Source organism: Salmo trutta, unplaced genomic scaffold, assembly GCF_901001165.1.
Source record: "Salmo trutta unplaced genomic scaffold, fSalTru1.1, whole genome shotgun sequence".
In the NCBI taxonomy this organism is placed as follows: domain Eukaryota; kingdom Metazoa; phylum Chordata; class Actinopteri; order Salmoniformes; family Salmonidae; genus Salmo; species Salmo trutta.
Genome location: NW_021823043.1, coordinates 1,119,627 through 1,144,698, shown reverse-complemented (window position 1 = coordinate 1,144,698; position 25,072 = coordinate 1,119,627). Strand labels below are relative to the sequence as shown.

The 25,072-nt window shown below is 47.8% G+C and overlaps 2 protein-coding genes across 3 annotated transcripts in view; one reads left to right on the top strand and one right to left on the bottom strand.

The window, feature by feature from the left end:
• The first annotated feature begins 1,080 nt into the window (after positions 1-1,080).
• The window catches only part of LOC115188452 (coiled-coil domain-containing protein 146), a 68,178-nt gene continuing 44,186 nt past the window's right edge, over positions 1,081-25,072 (top strand). For both annotated transcript variants that reach the window (XM_029747323.1, XM_029747324.1), the window contains exons 1-2: positions 1,081-1,336; positions 3,338-3,512. In XM_029747323.1, coding sequence (XP_029603183.1) covers positions 3,345-3,512 — 168 coding nt within the window. In that variant the 5' untranslated portion in view covers positions 1,081-1,336; positions 3,338-3,344. The remainder of the gene's footprint in view (positions 1,337-3,337; positions 3,513-25,072) is intronic.
• LOC115188453 (fibroleukin) lies at positions 11,252-17,641 on the bottom strand. Its single transcript, XM_029747325.1, has 3 exons — positions 16,762-17,641; positions 12,850-13,049; positions 11,252-12,593 (listed from the first exon to the last, which is right to left on the bottom strand). The coding sequence occupies exons 1-3, from the start codon at positions 17,519-17,521 to the stop codon at positions 12,087-12,089; spliced, it is 1,467 nt and encodes a 488-aa protein (XP_029603185.1). The 5' UTR covers positions 17,522-17,641; the 3' UTR covers positions 11,252-12,086.

The following is a 25,072-nucleotide window of genomic DNA, read 5'->3' as shown; positions in this document are numbered from 1 at the left end:
TTATGTTCAGTTCAAGGCCACTATAAAAGTCTCTCCCAAAATGAGAATCCTGCTTCACGTGACCTGCCAAATCCTACTACCCCTTTAACACACACACACACACACACACACACACACACACACACACACACACACACACACACACACACACACACACACACACACACACACACACACACACCACAAGCACCATCTGGAGTGTTTCACAAACATTTTGATGTGTTGAACCAGAAGGCTATTATGAATATTTTCATATGTGTGATTTAAGATTGAAGAACAATGAATGGACCCAGATTAATTTGCATAGAGGACCTATAAAACAAGGAGAGGAACCAAGACTACATTTGGATCCAGGAGAAAGACAATGATCTTAAATGTTTTTCCACAGTTTCTCCTGAGCTGAGAGGGTGATGTCACCATGTGACAATGGAGAGAACGGAGCTCTTCAGCTGTTCTGGGCCCGTCTTCATAAAGAGTCACAGTGTAGGAGTACTGATCTAGGATAAATGTTGCCTTTTAGATCATAATGAATATGATTATATAGACAGTGGGACCTGATCCAAGATCAAGAGTCCTATCCTGAGATGTTTTGTGAAAACAGGCCCTGGTCTCAACTCCAGGGTGTTCAAATTCAATTGCTTCAGAGTAAATACACTTCTTTATATATATATATATATCACAAAAAACCATTGTCTGGACCAAAACTCTCCAAACTCAACAATCCATAACAATCCTTAGAGTTATTTCCTGTGTATGTATATGCCTCCTACAGAGGATACCTCCAGGACAGGGGTTGGTTGGCTTGGTTCAAATGACGAGCAGACCTTGATGATGCCCTGCTCTGCGGACTGCAGGAGACAAGGGTTACCACAGCTCAGCTTGTGGAGAAAATTCTCTGTACTCATGACAATGAATACTTGGTGCCCTCTGCTGGAATTTAGCTGTCTGTTTGCCCTTGCATGCATGCGATTCAATATGATCAATACATTTTCCTAAACGACAAATAAACACAGTGCATGCACTGTTTTAATTAAACAATTCAAATATAGCTAGTATTTTACATGTCTAATTGCCTCTTTGCTGTTTTAAAAGTTTAAAAACGTTTTTTTCAGTCTTGCTGAAAAGGATGTTGGGGCGTCGTTGTTATGGCAACGTTTTCAAGGCATTCAACAGAACAGAGAGGCTGAGATTTACTGAAGCATTTTGTTGTTTAGCTAGCTAGCTACCAATAACATTTACAAATAGCTCTACTTCCCAGACCTAACTTTTATGGCATAATGCTGGATCATTATTTTGACAAAGTTGGAGTCACAAGTGAATAAAGGGACTGTTACAGGTAAGAATAACATACTGTAGCTGTAACAGTTAACGTTAGCTACCTATAGCTATGTCTTATTTCCCTAGCTGGCTAACACGAGTCTGGTCAGTTGTAACTTGTAGTTAGCAGTTTTGAGTAGAAAGCGAATTTATCGGTTCTGTTTGGCTAAAATGATTCATTCGTATCATCTAAATCCAATGCTCTCTAGCTAGTAACGGTATATTACAGATAGAACAATGACATTGCACTTTGCAAATGAACACAGACAGTGGTGCGCTTCTAGAAAAATGAGTTAGGAGTGGAAAGGTTAATTTGGAGCCCTGAACACAGGCCCAGTCTCCAGTTGAAACGGGTTCAATAGTCTTTCTATCACTATTTATTTTATACTTCTTAGGCCTAACAATTCGGCAAAAATGTGTTGATTTCACGTTGAATTCACGTTAGTTGACACTCAACCAAAAGTGAATCAAAACTAGACATTGAACTGACGCCTGTGCTCAGTGGGAAGTAAGTCTGAAGAGGATAGGGACTTTACTTACTGTAAGAGGCCCACTGGGCCAGCAGCCATGGTTTAGAGGGGTCCAGCCACTGGGCCAGCAGCCATGGTTTAGAGGGGTCCAGCCACTGGGCCAGCAGCCATGGTTTAGAGGGGTCCAGCCACTGGGCCAGCAGCCATGGTTTAGAGGGGTCCAGTCACTGGGCCAGCAGCCATGGTTTAGAGGGGTCCAGCCACTGGGCCAGCAGCCATGGTTTAGAGGGGTCCAGCCACTGGGCCAGCAGCCATGGTTTAGAGGGGTCCAGCCACTGGGCCAGCAGCCATGGTTTAGAGGGATCCAGTCACTGGGCCAGCAGCCATGGTTTAGAGGGGTCCAGCCACTGGGCCAGCAGCCATGGTTAGAGGGGTCCAACCACTGGGCCAGCAACCATGGTTTAGAGGGGTCTAGTCACTGGGCCAGCAGCCATGGTTTAGAGGGGTCCAGCCACTGGGCCAGCAGCCATGGTTTAGAGGGGTCCAGCAAAGCAGCTGGGTTTAGTATTTTCTGTAGGTTCCAGAACACTGAGCTGTGTCCCAAATGGCAGCCTATTCCCTATAGTGGACTACGTTTGACCAGGGCCCATGCGTCCCATATGGGGCCTGATCAAATGTACTACACTATAGGAAATAGGGTGCCATTTGGGACACATCCTAGGTCAAAGACTGGAGCTGGAGGCTATGAGGGTTGCAGCAGTCTGTCTTTCATCAGTGTAATGTAGAGTGGATAGAATACACAAGGCTAAGATTTAGTATATTCCTGTAAATACTTTGCAAAGCCAGTAAATGTAAAATAATATTGTAAATGACTAGTAGTTACGGAATTGTCTAGTGCTCTTCTTCTTTAGAAGATCATGAAAATGCTGATTAATCCTGTCTGTCTGCTGTCTCTGGCTGTCTGTCTGCTGTCTCCTGTCTGCTGCCTGCTGTCTCTGTCTGTCTGCTATCTCTGGCTGTCTGTCTGCTGTCTCTGGCTGTCTGTCTGCTGTCTCTGGCTTTCTGTCTGCTGCCTGCTGTTTCTTTCTGTCTGCTGTCTCTATCTGTCTGCTGTCTCTGGCTGTCTGCTGTCTCTGTTTGTCTGCTGTCTCTGTCTGTCTGCTGTCTCTTGCTGTCTGTCGGGTGTCTCTGTCTGTCTGCTGTCTCTGTCTGTCGGCTGTCTCTGGCTGTCTGTCTGCTGTCTCTGTCTGTCTGCTTGTCTCTGGCTGTCTGTCTGCTGTCTGTCTATCTGCTGTCTCTGTCTGTCTGTCTGTCTGTCTGTCTGTCTGTCTGTCTGTCTGTCTGTCTGTCTGTCTGTCTGTCTGTCTGTCTGTCTGTCTGTCTGTCTGTCTGCTGTCTTTGTCTGTCTGTCTGCTGTCTCTGTCTGTCTGCTGTCTCTGTCTGTCTGCTGTCTCTATCTGCGTGTCTGTCTGTGTGCGTGTCTGTCTGTCTGCGTGTCTGTCTGCGTGCGTGTCTGTCTGTCTGCGTGTGTGTCTGCGTGTGTGTGACAGGGCCACTATGAGCCAAGCTGGGGAGCAGACCAACCCTCCCAGTGGAGGAGGAGGAGGTGAGGAGGAGACTACTCCTCTATTAGCCCTGGCTCCTGATGCTGACCTACAGGAGGAGAGCCTGGCCCTGGGCCCCACTCACGTCTCTGCCAGCCCAGCCTTCCAGTGCTTAGACCAGGTAACACATACTCTTTTCACGCTACTGAGACAAGCCGAGCCGAGCTGACCCCTACTGGGCTGACCCCTACTGGGCTGACCCCTACTGGGCTGACCCCTACTGGGCTGACCCCTACTGGGCTGACCCCGTTATTCATCCACCATAGTTGCTAGAACTCTGTCACCATGACCAGTTGAAACCAGAGGTCTCTTCACAGTCCCCAGGTCCAGATCAGAGGCTGGGAAACACACAATATTAAATAGAGCCATGACTACATGGAACTCTCTGCCACACCAGGTAACTCACACTTTACAGCATGACGCGGACTGTGAAGAAACACACAGATATTTTGATGCATTTTGCATTGTAATATGCATTATATTATGTATTGTATTGTAATTTGTATTGTATTATGTATTGTAATATGTATTGTATTGTATTGTAATATGCATTGTATTATAATATGTATTGTATTTTGTATTGTAATATGTAATGTATTATGTATTGTATTGTAATATGTATTGTATTATTTATTGTATTGTAATATGTATTGTAGTATGTATTGTATTATGCATTGTATTATATATTGTATTATGCATTGTATTATCTATTGTATTTTGTATTGTATATTGTATTTTGTATTGCATTATATTATATATTGTATTATATATTGAATTTTGCATTGTATTATATTATGTATTGTATTGTATTGTATTGTATTTTGTATTGTATTATGTATTGTATTATGTATTTGTCAAACGGTGGGTGTAGCTGGTGCATGGAAGTCAGGCGCAGGAGAGCAGAGATGAGTGGGCAAAGCACTTTACTGAGGCAATTATTAGAACAGAACGCAACCGCATCACAAAAACAAATGCCCAAAGAACATGCGAGGCAGCACAAAGTACAACAACCAAGTACAAAGTGCCGGCTGCCACAAAGCACGGGTACAAAACAAGACCCGGTGCAAACCAGCCGGAAGTGTGCCAGCCTTGACAATAAACAATACCCCACACAGACATGGAGGGAACAGAGGGCTAATAATAATTATGAGGAGATGTAAACCAGGTGTGCAGGAAAACAAGACAAAACGAATGGAAAATGAAAGGTGGAGCAGCGATGGCTAGAAGACCGGTGACGTCGACCGCCGAACGCCGCCCGAACAAGGAGAGGGACTGACTTCAGCGGAAGTCGTGACAGTACCACACCCTTGACGCGCGGCTCCAGCAGCGCTCCGACACTGGCCTCGGGGACGACCCAGAGGGCGAGGCGCAGTGCGATCCGGATGGAGACGGTGGAACTCCCGCAGCATTGAAGGGTCCAATACGTCCTCCACCGGGACCCAGCATCTCTCCTCTGGACCGTACCCCTCCCAGTCCACAAGGTACTGAAGGCCCCTCGCCCGACACCTCGAATCCAGTATGGAGCGAACGGAGTACGCCGGGACCCCCTCGATGTCCAGAGGGGGCGAAGGAACCTCCCGCGCCTCAGACTCCTGGAGTGGGCCTGCCACCACCGGCCTGAGGAGAGACACATGGAATGAGGGGTTAATACGGTAATCGGGGGAAGCTGTAACCTGTAACTCACCTCGTTCAGTCTCCTCAGGACTTTAAATGGCCCCACAAACCACGGTCCCAGCTTCCGGCAGGGCAGGCGGAGGGGCAGGTTTCGGGTCGAGAGCCAGATCCGGTCCGCCTCACTGCGGTGACGGTCTGCGCTGGCTTTCTGGCGCAGCACGGCCCGCTGGAGGTGAACATGGGCGGTGTCCCATGTCTCCTCCGCGCGCCTGAACCAGTCGTCCACTGCAGGAGCCTCAGTCTGACTCTGATGGAAAGGCGGCAGAACCGGCTGATACCCCAGTACGCACTGGAAGGGGGAGAGGTTGGTGTAGGAGTGGCGAAACGAGTTCTGAGCCATCTCGGCCCAGGGCACGAAGGCCGCCCACCCCCCTGGCCGGTCCTGGCAATAAGGCCGCAGAAACCTACCCATATCCTGGTTCACTCTCTCCACCTGCCCATTACTCTCTGGGTGCAAACCCGAGGTAAGGCTGATCGAGACCCCCAGACGTTCCATGAACGCCCTCCAGAACCTCGAAGTGAACTGGGAACCCCGATCAGACACTATATCCTCAGGCACCCCGTAGTGCCGGAAGACGTGCGTAAACAAGGCCTCTACAGTCTGTAGGGCCGTAGGGAGACCGGGCAGAGGAAGGAGACGGCAGGACTTAGAGAAACGATCCACAACAACCAGGATCGTAGTGTTTCCCTGTGATGGGGGGAGATCGGTAAGGAAATTGATCGACAGGTGTGACCATGGCCGTTGTAGAACGGGTAAGGGGTGTAGCTTACCTCTGGGCAGGTGCCTAGGAGCCTTACACTGAGCGCACACCAAGCAGGAGGAAACATAAACCCTCACGTCCTTAGCCAAAGTGGGCCACCAGTACTTCCCACTCAGACAGCGCACCGTCCGACCGATGCCTGGATGACCAGAGGAAGGGGACGTGTGGGCCCAATAGATCAGCTGGTCACGGACAGCAGACGGAGCGTACAGACGCCCAGCGGGACACTGGAGGGGAGCGGGCTCTGCACGTAACGCCTGCTCAATGTCCGCGTCCAGCTCCCACACTACCAGCGCCACCAGGCAGGAGGCCGGGAGTATGGGAGTGGGATCTATGGGCCACTCCTCTGTGTCATATAGCCGGGACAGTGCGTCTTCCTTCACATTCTGGGAGCCTGGTCTGTAAGAAAGGGTGAAAACAAAACGGGTGAAAAACATGGCCCACCTTGCCTGATGAGGATTCAGTCTCCTTGCTGCCTGGATGTACTCCAGATTGCGGTGGTCAGTCCAGATGAGAAAAGGGTGTTTAGCCCCCTCAAGCCAATGTCTCCACGCCTTCAAAGCCTTGACGACAGCCAACAACTCCCGGTCCCCCACCCTAGAAACCGCTGCACCTCCTTTACCGTGGTGGGAGTCGGCCAATTACGCACGGCTGAAATTCAGTCACTCTCCATCTCCACCCCGAGGTGGAAATGCGGTACCCTAGGAAGGAGACGGGCTGCTGGAAGAATAGGCATTTCTTAGCCTTGACGTACAGGTCATGCTCCAGCAGTCGACCAAGCACCCTGCGCACCAGGGACACATGCTCGGCGCGTGCAGCGGAGTATATCAGAATGTCATCAATATACACCACTACACCCTGCCCGTGCAGGTCCCTGAAAATCTCGTCTACAAAGGCTTGGAAGACTGATGGAGCATTCATCAACCCGTACAGCATGACAAGGTACTCATAATGCCCTGAAGTAGTACTGAACACCGTCTTCCACTCGTCTACATCCCGGATACGCACCAGGTTGTAAGCACTCCTGAGATCTAGTTTGGTGAAGAAGCGCGCCCCGTGCATTGACTCAATCGCTGTGGCTATGAGAGGTAGCGGGTAACTGTACTTCACAGTGATCTGGTTTAGGGATCGATAGTCAATACACGGGCGCAGACCTCCCTCCTTCTTCTTCACAAAAAATAATCTCGAGGAGGCGAGTGAAGTAGAGGACCGAATGTACCCCTGACGCAGGGATTCGGAAACATATGTTTCCATAGCCGCCGTCTCCGCCAGTGACAGGGGATACACGTGACTCCTGGGAAGTGCGGCATCGACCAGGAGGTTTATTGCACAATCCCCCCGTCGATGGGGTGGTAATTGAGTCGCCTTCTTTTTGGAGAAGGCGAGAGCCAAATCGGCATATTCGTGGGAATGCGCACGGTGGAGATCTGGTCTGGACTTTCCACCGTAGTAGCACCAACGGAAACCCCTAAAACACCTCACCGAGCACTCTCGCGACCACCCCGTGAGAGCCCTCCGTTGCCATGAAACAGTGGGGTCATGACAGGCTAACCAGGGTAGACCTAACACCACGGGAAACGCAGGAGAGTTAATGAAGAAGAGACTGATTCTCTCCTTGTGACCCCCCTGCGTCACCATGCCCAGGCGAGACAACTGCGCAAGCTGCAGCGATAGTGGTCGATCAGGGCCCTGTCGTTCCATTCCGCTCCGGCGGCCAGGGTCCGAAAGTCCAGAGCGAACTCCTGGGTGCTCCTTCTCTCCTGCCGCAGGTGGAAGAGACGTTCACCCGCCGCTCTACCCTCGGGCAGGTGGTCGAAGACTGCCCGGAAACGATGGGTGAACTCCTCGAAGTGGTCCAGCCCCGCATCTCCATCCACCTACACGGCGTTTGCCCAGTCCAGGGCTTTCCCGGAGAGGCATGAGACGAGGGCGGACACACCCTCTCACGGCCCGAAGGAGCCGGGTGGACGGTCGCCAGGTATAACTCCAATTGCAGCAGGAAACCCTGGCAGCGGGCAGCCCATCATACTGCCTGGGGAGGGCGAGACGAATCCCACTGGAACCAGGTGCAGGGGGGGCGAGTAGTGGAGGCCCCTGTTGTGCTGGTGGATGTGCTGGAGGGACTCCCTGTCTCTCCCAACGGTCCATTGTTTGGATGACGCGGTCCATGGCGGCGCCGAGATGGTGGAGCATCGCTGCGTGTTCCTGGACGCGCTCCTCTACCCCTATAACAGGGGCACCTGCTCCTGCTGACTTCATAGGACGGGTGGGATATTCTGTCAAACGGTGGGTGGAGCTGGTGCATGGAAGTCAGGCGCAGGAGAGCAGAGATGAGTGGACAAAGCACTTTACTGAGGCAATTATTAGAACAGAACGCAACCGCGTCACAAAAACAAATGCCCAAAGAACAAGTGAGGCAGCACAAAGTACAACAACCAAGTACAAAGTACCGGCTGCCACCAAGCACGGGTACAAAACAAGACCCGGCGCAAACCAGCCGGAAGCGTGCAAACCTTGACAATAAACAATACCCCACACAGACATGGAGGGAACAGAGGGCTAAATACACATAGTAATTATGAGGAGATGTAAACCAGGTGTGCAGGAAAACAAGACAAAACAAATGGAAAATGAAAGGTGGAGCGGCGATGGCTAGAAGACCGGTGACGTCGACCGCCGAACGCTGCCCGAACAAGGAGAGGGACTGACTTCGGCGGAAGTCGTGACAGTATTTTATTATGTATTGTATAATGTATTATGTATGTGATAGGTGGTTGGGATACCACTGTGATACAGTTTGTGGTTGTCTCGGCTGGCTATCTCCAGGTAAATGCACTAGCTGTGGGTTTCTCTGGATGGGAGTGTCTGCTGATTGGCTAAATTGTAATGTAAATGTTGTGCTATGTATATTTATGTATATTATGGCTTTTATTTGTTGTGTTGTTTCCTGTTTGGACCCCAGGAAGAGTAGCCGTTGCCTCGGCAATAACTAATTGGGGATCCTAATAAATAGTAAATACTAAAAAAACATCAGCCAATCCTGAACCCTTATGAAGGGAAATTAATAAAACATCAGCCAATCCTGAACCCTTCTGTAGGGAAAATGTATAAAACATCAGCCAATTCTAAACCCTTATGAAGGAAAAATGAATAAAACATCAGCCAATCCTGAACCCTTATGAAGGAAAAATGTATAAAACATCAGCCAATCCTGAACCCTTTTGAAGGAAAAATGAATAAAACATCAGCCAATCCTGAACCCTTACGAAGAAAAAATGTATAAAACATCAGCCAATCCTGAACCCTTTTGAAGGAAAAATGAATAAAACATCAGCCAATCCTGAACCCTTATGAAGGAAAAATGAATAAAACATCAGCCAATCCTGAACCCTTATGAAGGAAAAATGAATAAAACATCAGCCAATCCTGAACCCTTATGAAAGAAAAATGAATAGAAATGCCAGTACACTGTTGTATACTCCAATGTAAGCTGTATGAGTATGCAAGAGTGTGTGGCTATTTCTATTGCTGTGCACTACAGCACCCAGACAATTGTTTGATTTACATACACTACCTTTAAACACATTTATTATAAGCTAACAAATAGAGTCCTGCTGATGGTTGGCAGATATAGGCTAGGTCAGGGCTATTTGCCTGCTGATGGTTGACAGATATAGGCTAGGTCAGGGCTATTTGCCTGCTGATGGTTGACAGATATAGGCTAGGTCAGGGCTATTTGCCTGCTGATGGTTGACAGATATAGGCTAGGTCAGGGCTATTTGCCTGCTGATGGTTGACAGATATAGGCTAGGCCAGGGCTATTTGCCTGTTGATGGTTGGCAGATATAGGCTAGGTCAGGGCTATTTGCCTGCTGATGGTTGACAGATATAGGCTAGGTCAGGGCTATTTGCCTGCTGATGGTTGACAGATATAGGCTAGGCCAGGGCTATTTGCCTGTTGATGGTTGACAGATATAGGCTAGGTCAGGGCTATTTGCCTGCTGATGGTTGACAGATATAGGCTAGGTCAGGGCTATTTGCCTGCTGATGGTTGACAGATATAGGCTAGGTCAGGGCTATTTGCCTGCTGATGGTTGCTAGATATAGGCTAGGCCAGGGCTATTTGCCTGCTGATGGTTGGCAGATATAGGCTAGGTCAGGGCTATTTGCCTGCTGATGGTTGACAGATATAGGCTAGGTCAGGGCTATTTGCCTGCTGATGGTTGACAGATATAGGCTAGGTCAGGGCTATTTGCCTGCTGATGGTTGACAGATATAGGCTAGGCCAGGGCTATTTGCCTGCTGATGGTTGGCAGATATAGGCTAGGTCAGGGCTATTTGCCTGCTGATGGTTGACAGATATAGGCTAGGTCAGGGCTATTTGCCTGCTGATGGTTGACAGATATAGGCTAGGTCAGGGCTATTTGCCTGCTGATGGTTGACAGATATAGGCTAGGTCAGGGCTATTTGCCTGCTGATGGTTGACAGATATAGGCTAGGTCAGGGCTATTTGCCTGCTGATGGTTGACAGATATAGGCTAGGTCAGGGCTATTTGCCTGCTGATGGTTGGCAGATATAGGCTAGGTCAGGGCTATTTGCCTGCTGATGGTTGACAGATATAGGCTAGGTCAGGGCTATTTGCCTGCTGATGGTTGACAGATATAGGCTAGGTCAGGGCTATTTGCCTGCTGATGGTTGACAGATATAGGCTAGGTCAGGGCTATTTGCCTGCTGATGGTTGACAGATATAGGCTAGGTCAGGGCTATTTGCCTGCTGATGGTTGACAGATATAGGCTAGGTCAGGGCTATTTGCCTGCTGATGGTTGACAGATATAGGCTAGGTCAGGGCTATTTGCCTGCTGATGGTTGACAGATATAGGCTAGGCCAGGGCTATTTGCCTGCTGATGGTTGGCAGATATAGGCTAGGTCAGGGCTATTTGCCTGCTGATGGTTGACAGATATAGGCTAGGTCAGGGCTATTTGCCTGCTGATGGTTGACAGATATAGGCTAGGTCAGGGCTATTTCCCTGCTGATGGTTGACAGATATAGGCTAGGTCAGGGCTATTTGCCTGCTGATGGTTGACAGATATAGGCTAGGTCAGGGCTATTTGCCTGCTGATGGTTGACAGATATAGGCTAGGCCAGGGCTATTTGCCTGCTGATGGTTGACAGATATAGGCTAGGTCAGGGCTATTTGCCTGCTGATGGTTGACAGATATAGGCTAGGTCAGGGCTATTTGCCTGCTGATGGTTGACAGATATAGGCTAGGTCAGGGCTATTTGCCTGCTGATGGTTGACAGATATAGGCTAGGTCAGGGCTATTTGCCTGCTGATGGTTGACAGATATAGGCTAGGTCAGGGCTATTTCCCTGCTTTGTTTCATGCAGGATATGGATAACAAAACATTCAGTACTCAGTGCAAATCTGTAAAAAGTTTATTCATGTTTTTATATAAAAAGTAAATATTTTTTTGAATAGGACAATAGGTGAATAAAAAAACTTCTAGTGTACATACAGTTCTATACGTCAAGCTACATAATCAATTATTCTATTCAAATAGACCTACACTTTAAACCTTTTCATACAAATCGAAATACTCCATGTTTTAGTTTTAAACTTCTCTGTGGTCAACTTCTCAACCCCAATACAATGCTTTTTATTCCGAATACAATACTTTTTGGGGTACTCATCTTAGGGTATCACTGTGTACTGCATGAAAATACAGTCCATATATTAGTTATATAAAAGCTATCATACTTTTAAAAATAAATACTGTACATTTCCTCCTTGAACTTGCGGCCTTTAGTTTCCATGCTGCTTAGCCTGTCTAGATGAGGATGCAATGTGATGACATAAAGCTAGGTGGCAGTATTATACAGAAAACGCTTTGGACGTACAGATGTCTGGAAACAGTTGCAGTGCCTGCAGTCAACCAATGTAATTATTCTGCAGAAAGCAAACCTATCTGACTCCATTTTGTTGCTGTTATTAGTTCAGTAGCACATGGTCCATAGTATGTTGTTTGACCGATAGCCAGACACTTACTATGACTGTGATATCATACATTTGTCTTCGGTGGAGACTTTTCCAACCTTTTTGAAGGTTTTATTAACGTAAACTCAGGTACTCAGACTGTCTCTGAACCATGTGGTTAAACTTGACAGTGGGAGGCAGAAAGGTCAAAGGAGCAGAAAGTTAAGAAGAAAAAGGTATTTTTGATCTTTCCGGTCGTTTCCGTTCTCATGCCGCTTTCCTTTACGGAGCGTAGTTCTTTGGCCGTATCATCATTTTGACCGTCTTGAAGGCCTGCCTGTAGTTGGTGGGGTATGCTTCACTGGACATGTTGTGCCATGTTCCCCAGAAGATGCCGTTCCTCACGCCCTTGTATCTCTTGTGGTAGTATTTCCCATTGAGATTAGCTGACATGCAGGCGTCGAACCACCACCCAGAGCTGTAGTACGCGCCGCAGTTCCCTGACGGGTACATGTCGTTGTCCCTATCTGGCGTGGTGAAGAACTTCTGGTCGTGGTTGAAGTGCGTGTTCATATGCAGCGCGTTGCCGGCCGTGCCACTGTACCCGCTAATGGATAAGCGATACCTCAGGAACTCGTTGGCTACGTAGAACTGGTCGAACTTGGCATACTCCCGCACCCCTTGGAAGTCTTCCAGTTCGATGCGCAGCACCATGTCCTTGGCCTTGGTCAGGAGGTGGATGTGGTCGTTGCCCAACCAGAACTCTCCCCGGGGGTCACCAAAGCCACTCTAGAGAAAGAGAGTCAAGGGCAGGGGGAGAGAGAGAGAAAAAGGTAAAGGTCTGTGTCAGAGGAGTCAAATCTGTCCCAAATGGCACCCTATTCCCTACATAGTGCCTGGTCAAAGGTAGTGCACTATATAGGGAATAGGGTGCCATTTGTGACATAGCCCCTGTTTTCCCGGATTCTCACAGGCCAGCAGGCCATTGCATGGAATGTTACTGACCACGGTCTGTCAAAGAGTTTTGTCAAATGGGTTTATTAACCTTGTACTCAGCCCAGGAGCGGTTGAAGCTGACGGTGCCATTGAGGCGCTGCTGCACCAGGGTCCAGCCGCCGCCGAACGACTCCATGTCGCAGTAGACCTCGAACGTGCCGTTCCTGGGGTCTGGCGTGACCCGGTAGATGCCGTTCCTCCTCTCCTTTAGCATGTTGTAGTCAGAGCAGTCCTTGGGAGCGATGATGACTGTTGTGTAGAGAGAGACAGAGAGAGACAGGGCAGGGGGAGGGAGAGAGAGGCAACGGTCAGTGTCAGAGGGGTAAAGAAAACACTGTTTCCCTCAAAGCACAAGACTCTCACAACCCAGCAGGCCATTGCATGGAATGTTACTGACTTTCAGCCCCAGAGCTGACCGAGCGAGTTGAGCCACGGCCGTCAGAGTGTTTTCATATAAGGGGAGGACAGACTTGTCAAAACGTGGGAAAGTGTAAAATGGGATTAACCAAGGCTGCTGGAGAGCCTGCCAGTCCCCACTCTGTGTTTGTGATGATAATGCATCCTGACACCCACTTTTGGAGCGTAGAGCCCCTGAGTTTTGGAAAGTGACGCCAGTCGGCTGCTCAGGATAGGAGCCTAGGAAGCATGAGTGAGGAGTTGAGTTAGCAGAGCACAGAAGAAGACCGAGCAGAGCACAGAAGAGGACCGAGCAGAGCCAGAAGAGGACAGAGCAGAGCCAGAAGAGGACAGAGCAGAGCCAAAAGAGGACAGAGCAGAGCCAAAAGAGGACAGAGCAGAGCCAGAAGAGGACAGAGCAGAGCCAGAAGAGGACCGAGCAGAGCCAGAAGAGGACAGAGCAGAGCCAAAAGAGGACAGAGCAGAGCCAAAAGAGGACAGAGCAGAGCCAAAAGAGGACAGAGCAGAGCCAAAAGAGGGCAGAGCAGAGCCAGAAGAGGACTGAACAGAGCCAAAAGAGGACAGAGCAGAGCCAGAAGAGGACTGAACAGAGCCAGAAGAGGACAGAGCAGAGCCAAAAGAGGACAGAGCAGAGCCAGAAGAGGGCAGAGCAGAGCCAAAAGAGGACAGAGCAGAGCACAGAAGAGGACAGAACAGAGCCAGAAGAGGGCAGAGCAGAGCACAGAAGAGCAGGCTGTTGGTGCGTGTGTGTGTGTGTACGCGTGTGTGTGTGTGTGTATGTGAGTGTGTGTGTGTCTCTGTATCTCCCCCCTGTGGGCAGTACTCCTATCAAAGTCTGCCCATATGTGATAGTAATAGTGGTTCTCAGAATCTGGGGGCCAGGCTGTGACTGACCCAAATATAACAGTCCGTCAGACAGATGGACAGACAGCCATGCAGACTGATAAAGGGGATTGACAGCAACAGAAGAGCAGCTGTATTATCAAGGAAGTATGCAGAGACATAAAACCCTCATCTGGAAGTAACATCCTCCCAATGAAAAGCTTGTGCATTCTCACATTACAGGCAAACAGTTCCTTTAATTTCTACAGAAAAAGGCTTGGGACATTAAAGGAAGCTTAAAAGTGTTTATAAATGAATAGAGAACATGATTCAGTTAAATGATCCAAAGGTAGACTCCCTCGATGTATGTCCGCAAACACCTTCAAATCCAATCAGAGATAGAAAGCACACTGTTTAGTTTAACTGTGAATTGGGGCTTAATGATCCGTTACAGAGCTGAGATTGGGAGATGTCTGACTGCTGACGTTCTGTTGTTGTTGAGCCGACAGTAGTTTCCCATATCAAGATAGAAACATGGCCAGTAGAAAGAAGGCTGTGTCAACAACAGAACACACAAATACTACTGCACTTTGATACTGGATGCTCCCGACTCTAACTGGAAACACTTTATATTGCCTGTTTCTCCATAATCTTTACATGAATCACTTTTGACATTATCTTGTCAAGCTATCCAGAGTAATTTGCAGAGCTCTTATACAAAACATGACAGATTAATCTAAGACAAGTACTTCTACATAGTGTTCTGATCTCACCATGACCAACTGTCGGAAGGCAACACATTGCATCATCCAGTTGGCAAGTGTAATAAAGGAGTTATTACACTGAAATGACCGCACGTTAACACTGTCCCAATGTTCACACTGAAATGATCGCACGATAACACTGTCCCAATGTTCACACTGAAATGACCGCACGTTAACACTGTCCCAATGTTCACACTGAAATGACCGCACGTTAACACTGTCCCAATGTTCACACTGAAATGACCGCACGTTAACACTGTCCCAATGTTCACACTGAAATGACCGCACGTTAACACTGTCCCAATGTTCACACTGAAATGACCGCACGTTAACACTGTCCCAATGTTCACACTGAAATGATCGCACGTTAACACTGTCCCAATGTTCACACTGAAATGACCGCACGTTAACACTGTCCCAATGTTCACACTGAAATGACCGCACGTTAACACTGTCCCAATGTTCACACTGAAATGACCGCACGTTAACACTGTCCCAATGTTCACATTGAAATGATCGCACGTTAACACTGTCCCAATGTTCACACTGAAATGATCGCACGTTAACACTGTCCCAATGTTCACACTGAAATGACCGCACGTTAACACTGTCCCAATGTTCACACTGAAATGATCGCACGTTAACACTGTCCCAATGTTCACACTGAAATGACCGCACGTTAACACTGTCCCAATGTTCACACTGAAATGATCGCACGTTAACACTGTCCCAATGTTCACACTGAAATGACCGCACGTTAACACTGTCCCAATGTTCACACTGAAATGATCGCACGTTAACACTGTCCCAATGTTCACACTGAAATGATCGCACGTTAACACTGTCCCAATGTTCACACTGAAATGATCGCACGTTAACACTGTCCCAATGTTCACACTGAAATGATCGCACGTTAACACTGTCCCAATGTTCACACTGAAATGACCGCACGTTAACACTGTCCCAAGTACACTGGCTGGAGAAATCACACTGCTGTCGGGAGTCGATCCATTTCAAAAGGACCTCACATGTGTTTTTCAGATAATAGCCAATGGAGGAGATGGTTGTCACATGCTTTAGGAATGGTTCCATATCCATTTGGATGGATGGTAATATGTTTTATGATTACTACTGAAATATGTCCCCTGGAGTTACCTCTAGATGGAAATGGAACTTTGATAAGACTAGTTTGCATTCCATTGATAATTGGACATGGGGTTTTCAGTTCAGATCTCCAGAATGAAGTACCTTACAGTGGTCTACAGTATTGAAACTGACAGGAAAATGATTCATTTCAAATTGGTTCCTATTAAGCCCATATGAAAATATGCATATCTCTTTCCATCGGAAGGACCACTGAAAATATCAGAATATCTCACTCAAAATATCAGAATATCTCACTCAAAATATCAGAATATCTCACTCAAAATATCAGAATATCTCAGCCTCAAAATATCAGACTATCTCACACTCAAAATATCAGACTATCCCAATGAGTTTTGAAAGATAAAGTGTGAGGAAATAATGCAATTCCCTTGTACAGTAGCAGTGTTAGTTTAGGACCATGCATAAATAAAGGGTGATGATCTGGAGTTAAACCTGCGACTCTCCTTTTGATACGGCAGAGTACTCATGCTCAGTACAGAGGGCTGGCATACTGTACAATACTGCATGCAGTGCATGAAAGCCTGGTTTTATAATAAGTCTGTCTGACTGAAGCTTGGAGGGGAACAATAGGTTAGCAATAACAAGAGACTAGAGGAGCTTCTATAAGAGAACAGAGGGGCTATTTTCAATAACACTTACACTGAGGGGAGTTCTGCAGTTTACAGAATAATGATAGTTTAGTAATAACAGAGGGTTTTGTAAATCAGTTAAAGGTTATACAGAATTTTACTGTCAAATTCTCAATAACCTGTTTGGTTAATTAAATAAAGAGAATAAGTAAATAGACGTACACTGAGGAGAGGGCTGGACGGCACACTGGTGGTTACAGTTGTTGCTGAGCTTATTGATCACTCCAGTGATGTTCTCCACCTTGCTGTCCACGATGGCCTCCACGTTCCTCATGTTGATGAGGCTTAGTTCCTCTAGACGGCCCTGCAGAGCCGTGATCTGGCCCCGTGCGTTACGCAGGCTGCTGGACATCTTGTTCATCTTCACCTGCATCTCAAACACAGAACCGCCGGTTGAGCCAGTGCCTTTGCCTTTGCCAGAACTGGTGCTAGTGCCAATGCCATCCCCATCAGGTCCTGTGTTGGTTCCCCCGTCTCCTCGTTCCTCCTTACTGGTGCTAGACTGTATTTCCAGAAACCCTGGTCCCATCCCCGTACCGGGACCCCCTGCTGCCTCCCCGCTGTCCCTCTGCAGGCTCTGGTCAGCCTGCTGCCGGCACTCCAGACAGTCCCTCTTCAGCCGGTTCACCGTCTCCTTCAGGCTCTGCAGCTCCTTCATGGTCTTCTCCAGCATCCTGAACTGCTTGGGCAGCTGGATGGTCAGTGGAGGCAGGGTGATCTGGTAGGGGCAGTCGTCCTCTTCTCCACACTGGCCAGAAGGCTTCATCCTCACAGGGCAGCCCCCTGAAACCCCTCCTGTAGCAGGCTTATCCTGGACCTTATCCCATCTCTGGGCTCCGTCTCCTGGGTCTGCTGCGGAGCTCCATGGGACTGCCAGCAGAAGAGTGGTGGAGGCCACGACACACAGCACGACCAGCCTCATGGTGTGTGTTTGACTGAGTGTGTGTGTGTGTTTGTGTGAGTGAGTGTGTGTTTCTCAGCTACGCAGTCAGAGAGAGTGAGAGCAGCGTGAGAGAGCAGCCTGCAGGAGAGTGAGCGCAGGAGACTGCCTCCTGCCTGAGATAGTTGTGTCATTAATATCAGGAGAGAGAGAGAGAGGGAGGGGTGGGTGGGAGGGGCTGTGTTGCGTAATTCCACCACTCCATACCAGCAGCAAAGTCAACCATTTAAAGAGAGAGTAGGAAGGCAGAGTTCTGACTGAGCTGCAGTCAACCCATTTCCCTGAACAGACAAGTGAGTCAGTACAAAGGAATTAAGATACTCTCCTGTAGGTTTTCCCCATCTTGTTGTTTTGCTGTTTTGTGTCCTTGGATATTTAGCCTGAACTAGGACACTAAGCCCTTTATGAAGTGGTAGAAGTGGTCGGTTTGAGGGCCTTAGAGGGATGATACTGTCACGCCCTGACCATAGAGAGCCCTTGGGGTTCTCTATGGTGTTTTAGGTCAGGGCGTGACAAGGGGGGTTATCTAGTATTTTGTATTTCTATGTTTGTTGGTGGGTATGGTTCCCAATTAGAGGCAGCTGTTTATCATTGTCTCTAATTGGGGATCATACTTAAGTTGTCATTTGTTCCCACCTACTTTGTGGGATATTGTTTTGTGCATGTGCATGTTGCTCCACTGATGTCACGTTTCCTTGTTGGTTTATTGTTTTTTTGGAAGTTTCACTGCAAATAAAGATGTGGAACTCTCATCACGCTGCGCCTTGGTCCGTCCATTATCACGACCGTGACAGAATATCCCACCATTCAAGGACCAAGCAGCGTGCTCGGGAGGATAAAGTGAGTTGGACCTGGGAGGAAATCCGGGGAGGATGCGAGTCCCTTCCTTGGAGAGAATCACAGAAAGATCAGGAAGGACAGCGACGACGCCGGGGACCACGGCCACACGGTCGCTCAGTTGGGGACCACGGTCCCCTGTGGCTCAGTTGGTAGAGCATGGTGTTTGCAACGCCAGCGTTGTGGGTTTGATTCCCACGGGGGACCGTTACGGAGAATTTTTTTTATGAAATGTATGCACTCACTACTGTAAGTCGCTCTGGATAAGAGCATCTGCTAAATGACTAAAATGTCAAATGTAAATGTACATTTCTTTGGGGGGGGGCACATGGGGTGGTTGACTGAGCAGCGGGGAGTGCCAGAGCCCGTTTGGGAGTCGGAGGAGGAATTCAAGGAAAGATAAAGAGTAAAGAGGTGGTAGCGAGGAGTATGCTGCAGCGCAGGCGTGCTGAAGAGCGTGACACCAGTCCGGTGCCATCTGCGCCGGCTCCACGCACCAGGCCTCCAGTGAGCCTTCTCAGCCCAGTACGTCCTGTGCCGGTTCCTCGCACTCGCCCTGAAGAGCGGGTCATCAGTCCGGTGCCGTCTTTGCCAGCTCCCCGCACTCGTCCTGAAGAGCCAGAGACAGCCAGGGAGGCGATGGAAAAGTTGGGAGAGAGGTGTTGTCCAGGTGTGTTCTGCACAACTTTCGACCTGAAGAGCCTGTCAGCAGTCTGGCGAGTCCTGTGCCAGCTCCCCGCACTCGCCCTGAAATGCGTGTCATCAGTCCGGTGCCACCTGTGCCGGCTCCATGCATCAGGCCTCCAGTACGCCTCCCCAGTCCGGTGCGTCCTGTGCCGGCTCCCCACACTCGCCCTGAAGAGCGTGTCATCAGTCCGGTGCCACCTGTGCCGCCTCCAGTGACGGTTCACAGTCCGGAGCTTCCAGCGACGGTTCACAGTCCGGAGCCTCCAGTGACGGTCATCGGCCCGGAGCTTCCAGTGACGGTCAACGGCCAGGAGCTTCCAGTGACGGTCCACGGCCCGGAGCTTCCTGCGCCAGTGCCATGGCAGGAGCCTTCCTCTGTGCCGGTGCCCAGTCCAGGCCCAGCGTCCAGTCTCGCTCCATGGCAGGAGCCTTTCTCTGCGCCGGTGTCCAGTCCCGCTCCAAGGCCGGAGCCTTCCTCCGGTGCCCAGTCCAGGCACGGCGTCCAACCCAGCTCCATGGCCGGAGCCCTCCTCTGCGCTGGTGCCCAGTCCAGGCACGGCATCCAGTACCGCTCCAAGGCCGGAGCCTTCCTCTGTGCCGATGCCCAGTCCAGGCACGGCATTCAGCCCAGCGCCATGGCCGGATCCGGGGTCTGGGCGGGGGCCAAGATCCGCACCGGAGCCGCCACCGACACTAGTCACCCCCCCTACCCTCCCCATTTGGTTTCAGGTTTTGCGGCCGGAGTCCACACCTTGGGGGGGGGGGGGGGGGTACTGTCACACCCTGACCATAGAGAGCCCTTGGTTCTCTATGGTGTTGTAGGTCAGGGCGTGACTAAGGGGTGTTCTAGTCGATTTATTTCTATGTTTGGGATTGAGTATGGTTCCCAATTAGAGGCAGCTGATGATCGTTGTCTCTAATTGGGGATCATACTTAAGGTGTCCCTGTTCCACCTGCTTTTGTGGGATATTGTTTTGTGTGAGTGCATTCAGCACCACGTAGTTCACGTTCGTTGTATGTTTATTGTTTTTTGTTTAAGTTTTCACTGCTAATAAAGATGTGGAACTCAACACACGCTGCGCCTTGGTCCGTCCGTTATCACGACCGTGACAGATACTAGATCACCTGAACAGAGAGAAAGGCTATGGTCCTGCAGTGCACTTGTTTTATCTCCAAGCTCCAATCTCAGTGTTACTGTGGATCAACGCCAATGTTTCTCTTTCCTTCTTAACTCTGGTCTCGTTGCCATGCCAGTTTTAGATTTAATGTATGAATATGACATCACCACAACTCTAATGTCTGAGAAAAGATCATTTGTATACAGAGCATCTTCTCTCTGCCACGACGATTTGTTCGCTTTTCCTACTGACAGATTCAGTTTGTGGTGGGTTGTGGGATTCCTGTAAAGTGGGCTATAGCTTTTCACAAGCCGGAAGTCATTCACGCTATATTATTCCACAGTATGATGTTTCATTCAGGATTAGTCATATTGAAAGTGATGCAATATTTGCAATTCAAACCCTCTATTGAAACTCACGTTATACACCTTAGTTTTGGGTCAAAGGTGAGATGACATTAGAGCCGTGAAAGATAAACATAACAGCTCAAATCCTGTAGCAGGCTGAAACTGGCAATGTCACAGGGCTCTGTGTGGTGGCGGTCATGGGTCAACGTCAGCCATCTTGTGATCAGGAAGTATTGTCCCTCTGAGCCAGACGGGCTATCCATTAACGAGTCCTCCTCACCTGCAGGAAAAGCACTTGACTTTACGAATAAAGTGACTCTTTTTGTTATTTCTAGGATATCTATGGAATAGTCTACTGTTCATGACTCATCCTTATGAATATTGTAACTGTCTGGAACTCTATATAACTGATAGGGTAACTGTTTTTGTTGTTGTTGAGAATTGAAACTTTTCAACTATCCATTCCTTTAAGTGGCTCCCAGCCACTGAACAAGAAACTGTCTTTAATTTTTACAGAGGAATTGAAAACCATAGACCTTATAATTGACCTATTCCATGTTGGTTGAGCAGAACTGACAGGGTTACAGTACCAACCAGGCCTGGATCTCATCTCTAACAGACAGAACTGTCAGGGTTATAGTACCAACCAGGCCTGGTTCTCATCTCTAACAGACAGAACTGTCAGGGTTACAGTACCAACCAGGCCTGGTTCTCATCTCTAACAGACAGAACTGTCAGGGTTACAGTACCAACCAGGCCTGGATCTCATCTCTAACAGACAGAACTGTCAGGGTTACAGTACCAACCAGGCCTGGTTCTCATCTCTAACAGACAGAACTGTCAGGGTTACAGTACCAACCAGGCCTGGTTCTCATCTCTAACAGACAGAACTGTCAGGGTTACAGTACCAACCAGGCCTGGATCTCATCTCTAACAGACAGAACTGTCAGGGTTACAGTACCAACCAGGCCTGGTTCTCATCTCTAACAGACAGAACTGTCAGGGTTACAGTACCAACCAGGCCTGGTTCTCATCTCTAACAGACAGAACTGTCAGGGTTACAGTACCAACCAGGCCTGGTTCTCATCTCTAACAGACAGAACTGTCAGGGTTACAGTACCAACCAGGCCTGGTTCTCATCTCTAACAGACAGAACTGTCAGGGTTACAGTACCAACCAGGCCTGGTTCTCATCTCTAACAGACAGAACTGTCAGGGTTACAGTACCAACCAGGCCTGGATCTCATCTCTAACAGACAGAACTGTCAGGGTTACAGTACCAACCAGGCCTGGTTCTCATCTCTAACAGACATAACTGTCAGGGTTACATATTATATATTTCTGTAGTCCTATGTGTGTCTCCATACCTGTAGTCCTATGTGTCTCTATACCTGTAGTCCTATGTGTCTCTATACCTGTAGTCCTATGTGTCTCTATACCTGTAGTCCTATGTGTCTCTATACCTGTAGTCCTATGTGTGTCTCTATACCTGTAGTCCTATGTGTCTCTATACCTGTAGTCCTATGTCTCTATACCTGTAGTCCTGTGTCTCTATACCTGTCGTCCTGTGTGTCTCTATACCTGTAGTCCTATGTGTCTCTATACCTGTAGTCCTATGTGTCTCTATACCTGTAGTCCTATGTATGTCTCTATACCTGTAGTCCTATGTGTCTCCATACCTGTAGTCCTATGTGTGTCTCTATACCTGTAGTCCTATGTGTGTCTCTATACCTGTAGTCCTATGTGTCTCTATACCTGTAGTCCTATGTGTCTCTATACCTGTAGTCCTATGTGTGTCTCTATACCTGTAGTCCTATGTGTGTCTCTATACCTGTAGTCCTATGTGTCTCTATACCTGTAGTCCTATGTGTCTCCATACCTGTAGTCCTATGTGTCTCTATAGCTGTAGTCCTATGTGTGTCTCTATACCTGTAGTCCTATGTGTCTCTATACCTGTAGTCCTATGTGTCTCCATACCTGTAGTCCTATGTGTCTCTATACCTGTAGTCCTATGTGTCTCTATACCTGTAGTCCTATGTGTCTCCATACCTGTAGTCCTATGTCTCTCTATACCTGTAGTCCTATGTGTGTTTCTATACCTGTAGTCCTATGTGTCTCCATACCTGTAGTCCTATGTGTCTCCATACCTGTAGTCCTATGTGTCTCTATACCTGTAGTCCTATGTGTCTCTATTCCTGTAGTCCTATGTGTGTCTCTATACCTGTAGTCCTATGTGTCTCTATACCTGTAGTCCTATGTGTGTCTCTATACCTGTCGTCCTGTGTGTCTATATACCTGTAGTCCTATGTGTCTCTATACCTGTAGTCCTATGTGTCTCTATACCTGTAGTCCTATGTGTGTCTCTATACCTGTAGTCCTATGTGTCTCTATACCTGTAGTCCTATGTGTGTCTCTATACCTGTAGTCCTATGTGTGTCTCTATACCTGTAGTCCTATGTGTCTCTATACCTGTAGTCCTATGTGTCTCTATACCTGTAGTCCTATGTCTCTATACCTGTAGTCCTATGTGTCTCTATACCTGTAGTCCTATGTGTGTCTCTATACCTGTAGTCATATGTGTGTCTCTATACCTGTAGTCCTATGTGTCTCTCTATACCTGTAGTCCTATGTGTGTCTCTATACCTGTAGTCCTATGTGTCTCCATACCTGTAGTCCTATGTGTGTCTCTATACCTGTAGTCATATGTGTCTCTATACCTGTAGTCCTATGTGTGTCTCTATACCTGTAGTCCTATGTGTGTCTCTATTCCTGTAGTCCTATGTGTCTCTCTATTCCTGTAGTCCTATGTGTCTCTATACCTGTAGTCATATGTGTCTCTATACCTGTAGTCCTATGTGTGTCTCTATACCTGTAGTCATATGTGTGTCTCTATACCTGTAGTCCTATGTGTCTCTATACCTGTAGTCCTATGTGTCTCTATACCTGTAGTCCTATGTGTGTCTCTATACCTGTAGTCCTATGTATCTCTATACCTGTAGTCCTATGTGTGTCTCTATACCTGTAGTCCTATGTGTCTCTATACCTGTAGTCCTATGTGTCTCTCTATTCCTGTAGTCCTATGTGTGTCTCTATTCCTGTAGTCCTATGTATCTCTATACCTGTAGTCCTATGTGTGTCTCTATACCTGTAATCCTATGTGTCTCTATACCTGTAGTCCTATGTGTCTCTATACCTGTAGTCCTATGTGTGTCTCTATACCTGTAGTCCTATGTGTCTCTATACCTGTAGTCCTATGTGTGTCTCTATACCTGTAGTCCTATGTGTCTCTATACCTGTAGTCCTATGTGTGTCTCTATACCTGTAGTCCTATGTATCTCTATACCTGTAGTCCTATGTGTGTCTCTATACCTGTAGTCCTATGTGTCTCTATACCTGTAGTCCTATGTGTCTCTCTATACCTGTAGTCCTATGTGTGTCTCTATACCTGTAGTCCTATGTGTGTCTCTATACCTGTAGTCCTATGTGTGTCTCTATACCTGTAGTCCTATGTGTCTCTATACCTGTAGTCCTATGTGTGTCTCTATACCTGTAGTCCTATGTGTGTCTCTATACCTGTAGTCCTATGTGTGTCTCTATACCTGTAGTCCTATGTATCTCTATACCTGTAGTCCTATGTATCTCTATACCTGTAGTCCTATGTGTGTCTCTATACCTGTAGTCCTATGTGTCTCTATACCTGTAGTCCTATGTGTGTCTCTATACCTGTAGTCCTATGTGTCTCTATACCTGTAGTCCTATGTGTCTCTATACCTGTAGTCCTATGTGTCTCTCTATTCCTGTAGTCCTATGTGTGTCTCTATACCTGTAGTCCTATGTGTCTCTATACCTGTAGTCCTATGTGTGTCTCTATACCTGTAGTCCTATGTATCTCTATACCTGTAGTCCTATGTGTGTCTCTATACCTGTAGTCCTATGTATCTCTATACCTGTAGTCCTATGTGTGTCTCTATACCTGTAGTCCTATGTGTCTCTATACCTGTAGTCCTATGTGTCTCTATACCTGTAGTCCTATGTATCTCTATACCTGTAGTCCTATGTGTGTCTCTATACCTGTAGTCCTATGTATCTCTATACCTGTAGTCCTATGTGTGTCTCTATACCTGTAGTCCTATGTGTCTCTATACCTGTAGTCCTATGTGTCTCTATACCTGTAGTCCTATGTATCTCTATACCTGTAGTCCTATGTGTGTCTCTATACCTGTAATCCTATGTGTCTCTATACCTGTAATCCTATGTGTCTCTATACCTGTAGTCCTATGTGTCTCTATACCTGTAGTCCTATGTGTCTCTATACCTGTAGTCCTATGTGTCTCTATACCTGTAGTCCTATGTGTCTCCATACCTGTAGTCCTATGTGTGTCTCTATACCTGTAGTCCTATGTGTCTCTATACCTGTAGTCCTATGTGTCTCTATACCTGTAGTCCTATGTGTCTCTATACCTGTAGTCCTATGTGTGTCTCTATACCTGTAGTCCTATGTGTGTCTCTATACCTGTAGTCCTATGTGTGTCTCTATACCTGTAA